This window comes from Aythya fuligula, chromosome 3 (genome assembly GCF_009819795.1).
Source record: "Aythya fuligula isolate bAytFul2 chromosome 3, bAytFul2.pri, whole genome shotgun sequence".
In the NCBI taxonomy this organism is placed as follows: Eukaryota; Metazoa; Chordata; class Aves; order Anseriformes; family Anatidae; genus Aythya; species Aythya fuligula.
In genome coordinates, this window is record NC_045561.1 from 39,813,070 (window position 1) to 39,826,184 (window position 13,115).

Genomic DNA, 13,115 nt, shown 5'->3' on the forward strand with positions numbered 1-13,115 from the left:
ACATATTTGCAAAATAATGAATGAGATGGCTCACATCCGAGTTAAAAGTATTTGAGCAAAGTAGCTGAGTAGATCTTTGGTGGTTTTCTACATACTAGGAAAGATTTTGTTTTGCTTATTACACCAACGTTCCCATTCACTATGTGTTGGAAATGGTCCTAAAAATGACCTCCTAGCCTGCTATCAATAACAGCATTTTAAAAACAGCCAATTAATACCTGATTACTCCTTTGAGAGTCCTATGTTACTTAAATTCTTGGAAAGAAGAAAACGTACCTCTTGGAGATGTATTTAATCAACACAATACTAATTAAAGTTCAAAAATACCCCCTGAGATTTTTTACTACTGGATAATGAAAAAACTGACATGAAGAACAAAGTAATAGTAAAATGATGCTGTTCCAGAGAACACATTTTCACTGCAGTTCTAAGCAACTGTCTGTGCAGTGCGATGCTTCATTATTCTCATTTCAGAGGTTTAGAGCGCAAGAGAGGTGATAAGATAAACGTGAAGTCACCTGCTGCTGTTCTTTCTCTGAAAGACTCTCTAAGTCTGGGTAGGGAGTAGCATTATATGTAATGTCCCCCCACATGTCATAACTAACCTCCAATTTCATTATTAAGTAGAAATTGAAGATATGTGAAATAGTTATTATTCAACAGAAATGCTGGTAGATACAAGTAGTTTAAATCACAGGCTATGATTTAAGCCATTATTTGTACTCTGACCTGCAATTTCATACTAAAAGCCTCTACCTATCATCCCCTCAAAAGTAAGATCCAAGAAAATGTTGCTGCTTAGATTTTTTCTTCGTAAGGCAACAGGTCAAAATTAACAAAACAAATGAAAAAGGAAATTCATCTCTAAGTCTGAATTAATTATTTTCAGATTAATTTGGTCAAGAACAATTATAGTAAGGCATGAAGGTATAAACTTGTTTTGGCCAAGCATGACAGACAGGTAGAAACAAAGTATTTTTCATACTCCTAGTACACTTGATGTGAACATATTTTTTCATTTCAAAACCACCTGTTTACCATTAAATGTTATAATTTGCCTTGCTTAACAAGGTGAATTTTAGTCTTACCAGCGCTGTACCAGCACCAAGATTTTTCACCATCTTTACCACAATTTTATGTTGCAATTCAGCCATTAAATTTCTTTACCTCTTTAATCAACTCCAATTCCTCTTACTTCTCACCACCTAACGATTCCTGAAGCACATCAATATTGAAACTTTCAAACCAATGACTTTATGTATTTATTTTCATTGATGAGCTTAGGGAATCTTGTGAGCTGCCGTTGATAATGTTGAAGCATCTTGCAAAAGCAGTAACAGAAGATTATTTCAGCACGCTTTTAAATAAAAATACAAATTTTAAGTAAGTTTTTATTCATTGTCCTTTGTTGAAGATTTATTTCTTTTCTGAATGTGAATAAAAATTACTAAATGAAGCTGCATTGTATTCCCTTCCTTATTGTAAGACAAATCTGTGTAAAAAATACATCTTCATATACTATGGACATTTATAATTAAATCAATAGTAACCAACAGAAAATGAATATAGCCACTCTTGGAAAAGTGGAAAAGTGGAAACAACACAGGAAGGATCAAGATCTAATACAAATGACTAAACACAGATTTTCTTTCTTTGATTCTACATCAAAAATTAAGCAAGCATTAAAATGCAGGAAAATGTTTTAGGTTAGCCAGAGATATTAAATGACATTTTCAAGTCAAAGAAATAAAATAATGAAATTTTGACATAGAGATCCAATGTTTTTAAGGGTGTTTTAATTAGTCTTATAAATACTGTTTGAGTAAGAAATTAGCTAGGACCTTCTGGAAAACAGCTTAGTTTAGAGATGTGTTCCTTCTAGAAGACTATGTCAATAATCTAATGAGATGAAGCAGAATAAAAGAACTAAGCTGTTGACCTAACATATACTTCATGATGTGGTGAAACTTAACAGAATTAGGAGGTACTAAGAAATTACCACGTAATGAGTTGTAGACCAAATTAACAGAAAGTAAATGAAAAGATTGGGGGGGGGGGGGGGTCTTGGCATCTGTCCAGACTGGAACCTAAAATTCCTCCTAAACTTGAGTCTGGTCAGGACTGTTTTCAACTCCTTGACAAAATAATCAGTCTCTATTTCCTAATACCATGGAATATTATGGGGATCTCACAAGGTAATTAAGTATTCTGTGTATATTAGGAATGACAGAGACAGATGATTGGAGAAGACTGTGCATTTATATTAGCATTAAAGTTCAAATTAGGTTTGGAATTTCAAAGTGAGCATCTCCAGCATCTATGCCTACTGCACTCTGCCCAACATCAAAATTATCTTGGAGCACACAAACTGGATTTCTGTTAAAATTAAACACTAGTTTCACACACTAGTAGATATGTAGTCCATAGGACCAGACTGGAGTTAGTCTCAGAATAAAACTGCTCAAAATGTGCACAGTACTACAGATGCTGGTTTGTGAGCACCAAACATTTTATTATACAAATAGATTTCCACTGGACTATACTATTTGCTAATGTAGACAGATCTATAGTCTCTAAATGGCTGTTGCAGCTTCTTGGATCCTGTTCTTTGAAGCCAGTAGACACAAAAGAACTGTTGTCAATACATATGACATATTGAAGTTTTATCTTATTTGAATGGAGTGGAAAAGGGTGTTAGAATTCTCATTGCCAGAGTATAACTGACAGTGTGTTACCCAAAAAACAACTCAAAACCAGAACACATCAGTTTGATGCCTTCAGCTTCTCCTAACAGTTGCTTTTGCTACTTCATGCAAGAGCCTTTGTCCAAATTATACTTCAGTAGCAGCACTGTTGTACTTTCAAGATTTTTAAATCCACAAAATCAAGTAAGACTCATCAGAGAGCTTGAGGTTAGGAATCTTTCCTGACAAGTACTCTTACACTTTGCAAAACCTCTAGATTTTTCTGATGATGCTGCCTCTGATTTCTGGAAAGGATATGCATATTTTTCTATCTTTATATCCAGCAGATTATTGCATACTAGTATTTAATGGCCAAAGAAACAGGATGAGGAACTGACCAAGCATATAAACATAGGATAAAAGGCTTTTTACTCCTGATACAGAACCCAAATCTTGTCAGAATAAGTGGTCAAAGCCAAATCTAAATGTTCTTGCAAATGTGCAACACAAATAGAAAAAGAACCACCTCCTAAAGAACAAAGTGTGCTTGGGTGACTGAAAAAGTTGATGCCTGTAAGTTCAAAAGCAACTCTTCCTTCAACCAAAGTAGACTAAAAAAAAAAAAAAAAAAAAAAAAAAAGAGAAGAAATACTCAATGCCCCTGATTTAACATTCAAAAAGGCTTTTTAAATTTCATATACACGTTGCATATACCCACTTAAACAAAATTACATATAGGAAAACATTTGAAGAAATTTCTTAATACCAGAATTTTAAATTTGCAAAAATCAATCAACTTCTAAGTAATAGAAATAACATTCTTAATGGAAACCCAGCAGGCACAGCCCATGCCCAGATAATTGTAGTCAGTACACAGCAGAGATCTGAGTCTGTAAGCACAGTTTATCAAATCATAATATTAACTCTGTTACTCAAGTAGCTTTTACGGGTCCAGTATAATAAAAGCTTTTTGCTTGCAAGCACGGAACATACTGAATTAAAACCTGCCACAATTGTCATAGGAGAATTGTTGCTCCAGAAATCAGTGAAAGTCTGTCAGGGAACTACTTAATGCAACAAAAATCTGCTCTTGCAGCCTGAGAAAATAAGTATATACAGCTTGGAAAGAGTTCCTGTCTGTTCAAAAGCAGCAAAGATGAGTGGAGGTTTGTGGAAGACCATCAATAACATGACAATCTCTAATAAGGTGTTGGTCAGCATTAGTGATTGCAAGCTCTTGGTATGGTCAGGACCCATTCTAGCCATAACAGAAACCCTGTGAACAGAAATTTATCAACTTTTAAATGAATGCAGTCCTGATCAGGACTTGCACAGCACTTCACAGGATGTCTTAGATAAGGTGAAGAAGACTTTTTTTTTTTTTTTTTTTTTTAATATCAATCATTTATTCTCTATCACTTCCCAGTAGCTGCTGCTTTGTGGTACCAGCATACTATTCTGGGAAAATTTTCAGCTTCACAGTATACTTCTTAAACTCTCCAGTGTAGTTGCAGTACAGGAGGTGGAAGGATGTGAAGGCAATGAACGAACTCTTCAAAGACGCACATAATCACTTTTATAACTCTTCATCTTTGCACACAATATTTTGAAGGAATCCTGTATTGTCTGTCCATACACACCCAGATATTGCCGGTATTAGAAGTAGTTCTATTTTCTGCGTTCTGTTCTATGGAGCACCCACCAGGCACTGTAATTTTCTGAAAAGATGCATGATCACACTTACACCCCTTTGGCTTGCTTGGAAATTCAAAAGAGGCAGGCAACTTCTACTACTGTATAAAAAGGGTACAGCACTACTAAGTGAGGGAGAAAGAAACATAGCTGGATCAACATCTACCAAGATCTACCATCTACCAGACCTACCACTGACCAACACAAGCCAGTAGATATAATCTTACTGGATTTCAACAAAGCTTTCAATACTGTTTCTCCTAGTATCCGTCTGGACAAAATTTCCAGCATACAGTTCGACAAGTACATAATACAATGGGTGAACAACTGCCTGATGGGTCAGGTTTACAGGAAATGGGGTTGCATCAGGCCAGCAGCCAGGCACTGGTGGGGTTTCCCAGGGCTCTGTTTTGGGGCCAGTTCTCTTCAGTGTTTTTATAAGTGATCTAGACACAGGACATGAATGCATACTAAGTAAGTTTGCAGAAAACACTTAAATTAGGAACAGCTGTTGAATCTGTCAAGAGTAGAGGGGCCTCGTAGAGCGATCTTAACAGACTAAAGGGACAGGCAATCACCAACTGAATGAAACTTAAAATGAGTAAATGCCAGATTCTGTACCAGGGAAAGGTTAACCCTAGATTTACGTACAAGTTGGGGTTCAAGAGACTGAAGAACAGCCCTAAAGAAAGGAATCTAGGGATTCTGTTTTATGTCAAGTTGAACAGGAATTAACAGTGTGCCCCAGCAGCCAGGAGGACCAATCGCACCCAGGGGTGCATCAGGCACAGCACTGCTAACCAGTCCAAAGAAGAGACTGTCCAGCTCTGCTCTGCGCTGGTCCAGCCTCCCCTCAAGCACTACGTGCAGTTTGGGGCCCCACAATGCCAGAAGGACATAAAACTGTTAGAGTGTCAAAAGGAGAACAACTAAGATGGTGAAGGGCCTAGAGGGGAAGACGCATGAGGAGCGGCTGAGGCCCCTGGATTTGTTCAGCCCTGAGCAGAGCAGGCTGAGGGGAGGCCTTATGGCGGCCTGCAGCTCCCTCACGAGGGGAATGGAGGGGCAGGCGCTGAGCTCTGCTCTCTGGGGACAGCGACAGGACCCGAGGGAACGGCATGGAGCTGGGACAGGGGAAGGTCAGGCTGGGAGTTAGGGAAAGGTTCTGCATCCAGAGCGTGGTCAGGCACTGGGACAGGCTTCACTGAAGCAAGTCTGCCGGAAGTTCAAGAAGCAGTTGGGCAATGCTCTCAGACATAGGACCACCCAAAAATCAGGACCTTTGTGGACCTATGTTGGTCTCCATGATCCTTGTGGGTCCCTTCCAATTCAAAGTAGCCTACGAGTCAATCACAACTGGAAGAGTACGACGATCAATCAGCAACCCATTTCATTGTACACATAAGCTGGAAAATATAAAGCAATTGCTCCCTCCCTCTCCCTGCCCCATCAGCTTCTTGAATTTTTTTTTTTTTTTTTTTTTTAAAAAAGGGAGAAGGAATAAAGAACAAAAATCGGAAACAACAGGAAAAGAATATTTGCCTAATAAGATTTGAGACTATGCTCCGCAACCAGGTTAGAGGGGGAAAAAAAAAAGATGGAATGACTCAGGGTAACATCCCTCCATTAACCTTAATTAACAATTTGCTGCCAGCACCTTTTTTTTTTTTTTTTTTTTTTTTTAAGGTAGAACAGTAACTTTGTGCTATAGTTTTAAGTATGAATTAGAGGATGAGAAAAACATGCTCTATTTTATGAGCATAGAGTTGTCCTTCAGTAAAACATTAAGACTTCCTAAATTCTGTAAAGTGGAGAAATTCTTTTAAAAGGTATTTATGAATTCCAACGGCTTTGATGTTCTTCAAATAAGTCTGCATAATCACATGTTAATTTATAAAATTGAACTGACCAGATTTTTTTTTCTACTAATGAAATGCATCGCTTCACAGCTTTAATTTCAAATGTTCGTTTGAAATAACTGCACTGCATATTAGTCAACTTATATGCAAATCTGGCAAGTTGTACATCCATTTCATTTGTTTACATCATCTTAATTTCTACTTTATATTACATTATGAAATTCCAAAAACTATAGTACAAGACTTAAATATTACCACGGAAATCTTATTTTGTTTACTCAGAAGGGAAAACAGAATGATATCTACATTTAAAATATCAAGTTCTACTGTAGCCTGAAATACAGGCAGCCTAGTATAACTCTTTTTCTCTCTCTTCTGTACGGGTAAACTCAAATATGCAGAAGGTTATAGTCTGACTCTCTCTTTCAGCTAACCGTGGGAAACAGAAGGGCTCAAATAATGTTGGTAAACAAATTGAGTAACACGATATAGGGGAATAAATAGTCAGTAGAAAAAGGAAAAGGATTTTTTTTTTATTAGAGGATTTCAATCTTACCGTGCTACAACTAAAAACTGGTCAATCTGACGGTCAGTAAGGGGGCTATCTGGATCCCATACTTTTACTTCCAGCTTTGCCTGTTCTCTGTCATCTAATTCTCCTGTCAAAAGGTAGATGGGACAAAACACTTATTACTTACAATGCTTTTCTCTGTGTACTTCTTGTGCTATGTTTAAAAGAGACATTGTACATTTATATATATATATATATATATATACACACACACACTCAAAAAGTACTTAATAATCAGCAGTTTTCATTTATATTTCATATTGCAGCGTCAATAAAAAAAAGTATCTTCTTTTAACATCAGCATTTGAATTTGTTTTAAGGAGGCAGTCTTAGGTGGTGTAGTATCAAAGAACTTTAATAAAATGTGATTATAAACTTGAAACCAGAAAGTAAATAACCAGTGGGGTTTTTAAATTGCTTCTCAACTATAGCAAAGTTAATTTCACTTAAGCCACATTAAAATTAATTTTACACTTAACCAGCTTTAGCAATTAAAAATCCTATCCAATTTGTGTTCTGAATACACCCCCAAAACAGAAATCATTATGAAACAATGCTACCTACTATATTTATTTTTTTCATCTCTTGCTCTCAACCACTACATTATCTGTATTGTTAACAACAATCATACTATTAAAATTGCTGTTTGTTGACTAGTTATACGCACTCACAGTGATATATAACGCTACAGCACAAGAAAGTTACTATGTACTACATAATCATATCCCAAGTCCATTTGAATGCATAGAGCAACCTGTGTACGTGCATGTGACTGAAACAAGTGTTTTCAGAAATTTAACTTGCATTGTATCTGTTATTAAAATTATATATTTCTTGGAAGAACAGTAAAGTGTATAGACATGACAATGATTCACATTCATATGGAAATCTAAATCTCAGCTTGGCTACTCCATCAATAACTTGTACTGCAAAATGAGAAACACAAAACAGTGGGTGAATAGGTAGACAACATACAGTCTACTAGTATAGGAATATTTATCTATAGGACACAGCCAAAACCAACATAGCAAGGTACAACAAATTGCAAGTGCATAATTAGTCATCATCCTCCTTTGATATTTTAGAATATAAGCATTTTCTTCCTTCAGTGAAGATGTGAAGAACTTAAGTGTTCAATTGTCCCCTAAAGCTTCTCTGAATTTTGTGAGCTACTGCAAGAATAAAAACCTGTCCTCAAATGGAGAGCCATGCTATGTCCTTTGAAAAGCTAGGCAGCGCAGGTATATCTCTAAGTGCACGGAAAATCACTTCAGTCTCTGTTTTTTCTTATGGCCTAATGAAAACAGCCAGTCTAAACATGCATAGTACCATTAAGACATGAAAAAGCCTGTATACTTAGGAGTCTGGAAGCAGACTGCAAACCAAGCTCCAGTTCTTCTGAAATCTGATTGTATGTGGCAAGTTTCTTTAGTACATCCATTTTGAAAGGAAAGTGTGGTATATATTCATTCCTACCAAAAGCATGAGATAGAATTGCACCATGCTGTCTGGCTAATGGTTCAGGAACATTCTCAGAAAAATAAAGTAAACAATTTCCTTCTGATACACAGGCAATAAAGACTCGTCTGCCTAATGGGACTTACGCTTCTGTTTAAGCTAATTCACATCCAGTACTGGAGACAAACTTAATTCCTAGTGCTTGTGGGTAGGATTTTATGTCTATAAACTTATTCAATGGACTACACACTTGTCAATACATTCATTTTTTCCATCTGTGACAGACACATTGTGGGTGATGTTCTATATTTTATAAATAACCTCAGAGCACTTCATTTCAATCTGTTAATATATAGTTTTTAAGTGTCTTTCGTGTTACTTAACTGTTTCAGGACTTCATATCCTGCAGATCTTAACTGTAGAAGTATGAGAAAAGCCAGGACTTGGACAGGTCATGGTTCACACAAAGAAAAACATCATACAAACATAACACAGATGTTGAACTAAAAGATGTCACTCTCCTGAATCAAATTTTCAAAAAGACTTTTAAAATTGAACTATGACACCTTACTTCAAGTACGTGTAATTAATCATTACTACAAAACCTTGTTTTAACTGTTGATAAAGGCAAATCTGAAGCATTGCCAAACAATAGTTTAGAATGGCAGTAATAAATATACTTAAATCACAGAATCACAGAATCACAGAATTTCCTAGGTTGGAAGAGACCTCAAGGTCATCGAGTCCAACCTCCAACCTAACGCTAACAGCCCTCCACTAAACCATATCCCTAAGCTCTACATCTAAACGTCTTTTGAAGACTCCCAGGGATGGTGACTCCACCACTTCCCTGGGCAGCCTGTTCCAGTAAATACAATAAAAGCAACAGAATCTATACCAAAACTATGTATGAAATATAATGCAATTGTTGCTATGATATTTAACTTTGAAAATATGTAAGACACGTGGGTTTCCAGAATATACGCAGCCTCTGCCAAAACACAGTTAAAATGCATGCCTCAATCCTGATTTTCTACCTAAATGGCAGGTATTGTCACATAAACATGAAGGGAAGGAACCTAAGCAGTTCAAATCATGGGAGCAGTCAAGCAGTGCAGTAGAAGTCCTTGAATAAAACCCTCAAGAACAGAGATGCATTGCAATTCATTGGTATGTCCTGAACATTCATATAAAACGATCATGTAAGATAAACAAGTCTTCTTTCCAGAGGCGATCTTCCAAAATGTTAATAATTTAAAGAAAAAAGTTTTCCTTGAGCTGTCTTTAACTATGTCTGAACAACACACTATAGGGTTTTTTAAATGTGGTAGACCCCTTTAAAGCTAAAACTTCATTTCTATCAACAACTCTACATTTACAATTTATGTCATTGAATCTGACGCGTAATTATAAGAAATTCAAACTGAACAGGTATCAAAATCACCACAGTATTCATTCATTCCTTATATTGCAAACAGTTGCAGACTCCAGGACAAATGGAATGGGGGAGTTCTACTTTTAACATTTTCAGTGTTGCATCTAAGAAGGCTCTAGAGTTCTGTTTTGTAAGTGTTACCTTCCCTCACCACCACCAACATACCAATTATCTCCTTTGGCTTCTGAAAAGTGCTAGGCTAATTTTTCGAATGCCTGGTATGTCCTATCAGTGTATCCAATTTATTTTGAGTACTACTTAAAATTTTGTTATAGCCAATCTAATCTAATTTTACTGGAAAACATTAGTAAATGGCCAGAAATGCGCCAATCTTTCTCCTCATCAATCGTTTGCTTTCTTCTCATGTTTTTCTTTTTAAAAAGCAAAACGGTAAGTTCTTCTTTAACAAAATTGAAGTTCTGCATTTTAGTTTGTTATTTTAATCAAAAGAAAACATGATCTCTCCCCACCCCAGCAAAAACAATTCTAAGTTTTACAAAACACAACAAATGAAACCTAAGCTATTAACCAAATGCCATTAAGTTGAACTACAGGAAATTAAAGATCTATTTAATCCTTTCGACTTTGCTTGCTGCAGATAAATAGCCCCAAGGTAACTTGTACATTAGATTCAGAGGGTCTCTGTGTTGTTCTCAGGACATATCGCATGAAAACATGTTCTGTGAACACTTTCTCACAACACAGTTCTTAGTTTTACAGATTACAGAGCTGCAATACCGTATTCTTTTAAAAAACAAAATGGTTAAGAAATTCAGATACCAAATCTATAAAATTAAGTGTGAGCTAGGTGTGTGTGTGTTTGTTTTCTAAACAATTTTCAGGGAAACAATGCCAATTCCACTTCTAATGACTCACAATTGTTGACGTAACTGACTGAAAAATAGCCAGGAGAACATTTTCTGTTCTGATAACACTTGTCAGACACGATTTTTTCTTTTTTGTATTTTGTATAGTTTGCACTATATTTCAATTTTCTTCTTTTCACAAAGTAATTTAGCACTCACTTCGATCCAAACACCTAAACTAAACAGCAGCAGTGCTCAGCTTTCTGAGTGAATCCATCTTTTATGATTTGCAAAACAGAAGTACCACCTGCTCAAGCATCAAGATCCTTACACAGGGCAGAAAATCTGTAATCGTGATTTTTTCGTCATACTAAGAAGGCAGGTGTAGCCATAGACCAACTGCCACCAGACCAATAATTTGTGTTGCAGAGTTTCCCCTGTGTACTGGGTCTGGCTGGAATGTTAACTTTCCCGGCAGCAGCCCATTCAGTGCCGTACTCTGTACTTGTAGCTGGAACAGCAGTGTTATCACACCAGTGTTGTGTCTACTGCTGAGCAGCAGTGGCACAGCATTGGGCCTTTCTCTAACCCTCCTAGGGGGTGGGCAAAAAAGTGAGGAGAGAAACATCACTAGGGCAGCTGACCTAAACCAATCAAAGGGATATTCCATACCATGTGGTGTCACACTCAGCAATAAAAGGTGGAAACAGGAAGAAGAGGGGAGGGGTGGGCTCTCGTTGAGAAGACGTCGGTCCTCCTCTCGAACACCGGCTGCGTGCGTTGAGGCCTTGCTTCAAGGACGTGGTCAATCATCACTCATTTGTGGGAAGTAGAGAGTAATTTCTTTCCTCTGCACTTCCATATAGCTTTCATTTATTTTGTTTGTTTGTTTTCCTCCCTTTTTCCCCTTTCCCTTTTATTTCCCCTTAGTTAAATTGTTTAGTTCATGGTAGTCTTTATTTAATTATTATAATTATTTCCCTTTAATTAAATTATCCTTATCTCAACCCGTGAGTTGTTCTTTGCTTTACTTCTCCCCCTCCTTATCTAAAGGAGGGGGAGTGAGAGAGCGGTTGTGGGGTTTAGCTGCCCAGCACAGTAAAACCACCACACCCTGCTATTGAAATTCATCCAGCACTTGATAGAATCTCTCAAAATTAGCCATGAGGTTGATTCGTGTATTAATTATCCATACTCGTGAGACACCAAATACATAAACATGAAGGGCTCATAAATGTATAGGTATGTGCCAAGAATTAAGAATTATGGTACCCTAGCAGCCTTCCAGTAACTAAAGGAGGCCTACACTGAGAAGCTGGGGAAGGTCTCTTTCTCATGGAGCATAGAGGTTGGAACTAGACAATCTTTAAGGTCCTTTCCAAACCCAAAGCATTCCATGACTCCATTAGCTGATCTCACTGGACTCTTGCCTTCTGTGATTCAGACATGAAGTTTTTTCACACCTGTGAAACAGGAACAGTATTTCTTCACTACATTGCAAGGATGTGAAACAGAGATTCCTTTCAATTATAACTGAAATACAGGATCAGATTTGGGAGATATAGTTTTTACCAGATTTTGGCCAAAACTGTTGGGCAGTATAGTAACTGCAGGTAATCCTAAATATCTTTTCAAACACAAATTCGTGTGCTATTTAACATCACAAAAATGGACAACCAACCACTGAAAATGAGACTTTAATTTGTGAACCACCTTCTCATGCTGACATTTAGACTGCTGACAAACTTTTTCTGTAACTTACTGGAGAGAAAAATAGCATCACATTTGATTTTCTTGTACTGTTTAGCTACGAACAGAGTTCCAGACGTTAAAAGTGCCTGTCTAAAGTAAATCTAAACTTTCTCCTCCAATTACCAGTTCTTTAGTTCCCCTCTACAACAGCCAATGTATTTGTACTATATATAATGAAATATACATTTATATGCAGAGGTTAATTATCACAAAACATCACACAACTTTTTGCAAGCAACTGATGATGGAGGAGAGGAGAGAGCAAGCAGCATGTACAGCTTAACTGGAAAAGGTTACAAAATGCTGAAGTAATTGCCACCAAGAGAAGGAGTTCTACATGAAGGATAGGAAGAAAGATCTTTCAGATAAATGTAAAAAAATAATTTAATTAAAAAAAATAATAATTAGTTAAATTTAACTAATGGCACTTAATGAGTTCAACTCTGTACACACTGAATTCATTGTAGACAGTTAGCTGGCTGTTGGTCTTAACTACTCAAAATCACAACCCTTTTCACTATAAATGCTCTGCAGATAATTCTTATTACTCATTTTTGACTTCCTCCCCCACACACACACGCGATTTATGATTCTTATCAGTACTGGTTAATCGAAAATCATACAGAAAATTTTTCAAAAATTTATGCTCAACTCTGAAAAAATAAAAATAATTAAAAAAAAAATATGTGCAAATAATTACTTTAATAAGAGAAGCATGAGAAAGCTTAGATTATTAAAAGTGTAGAAAATTACCTGTTTACTGTTCAACTGCAGAACAATTTCCCCTCACCCATCCCTGCTTAACTTGCCTGACAGAAGGATATCCAAGATTTCAGCTAGTCATTCAGATGAGTTCTA

General features: G+C 36.6%; 1 protein-coding gene across 4 annotated transcripts in view; it reads right to left on the minus strand.

The window, feature by feature from the left end:
• Positions 1 to 13,115, minus strand: part of MTA3 (metastasis associated 1 family member 3) — a 139,950-nt gene that overhangs the window by 79,945 nt on the left and 46,890 nt on the right. For all 4 annotated transcript variants that reach the window (XM_032183669.1, XM_032183671.1, XM_032183670.1 and 1 more), the window contains exon 7: positions 6,792 to 6,894. In XM_032183669.1, coding sequence (XP_032039560.1) covers positions 6,792 to 6,894 — 103 coding nt within the window. The remainder of the gene's footprint in view (positions 1 to 6,791; positions 6,895 to 13,115) is intronic.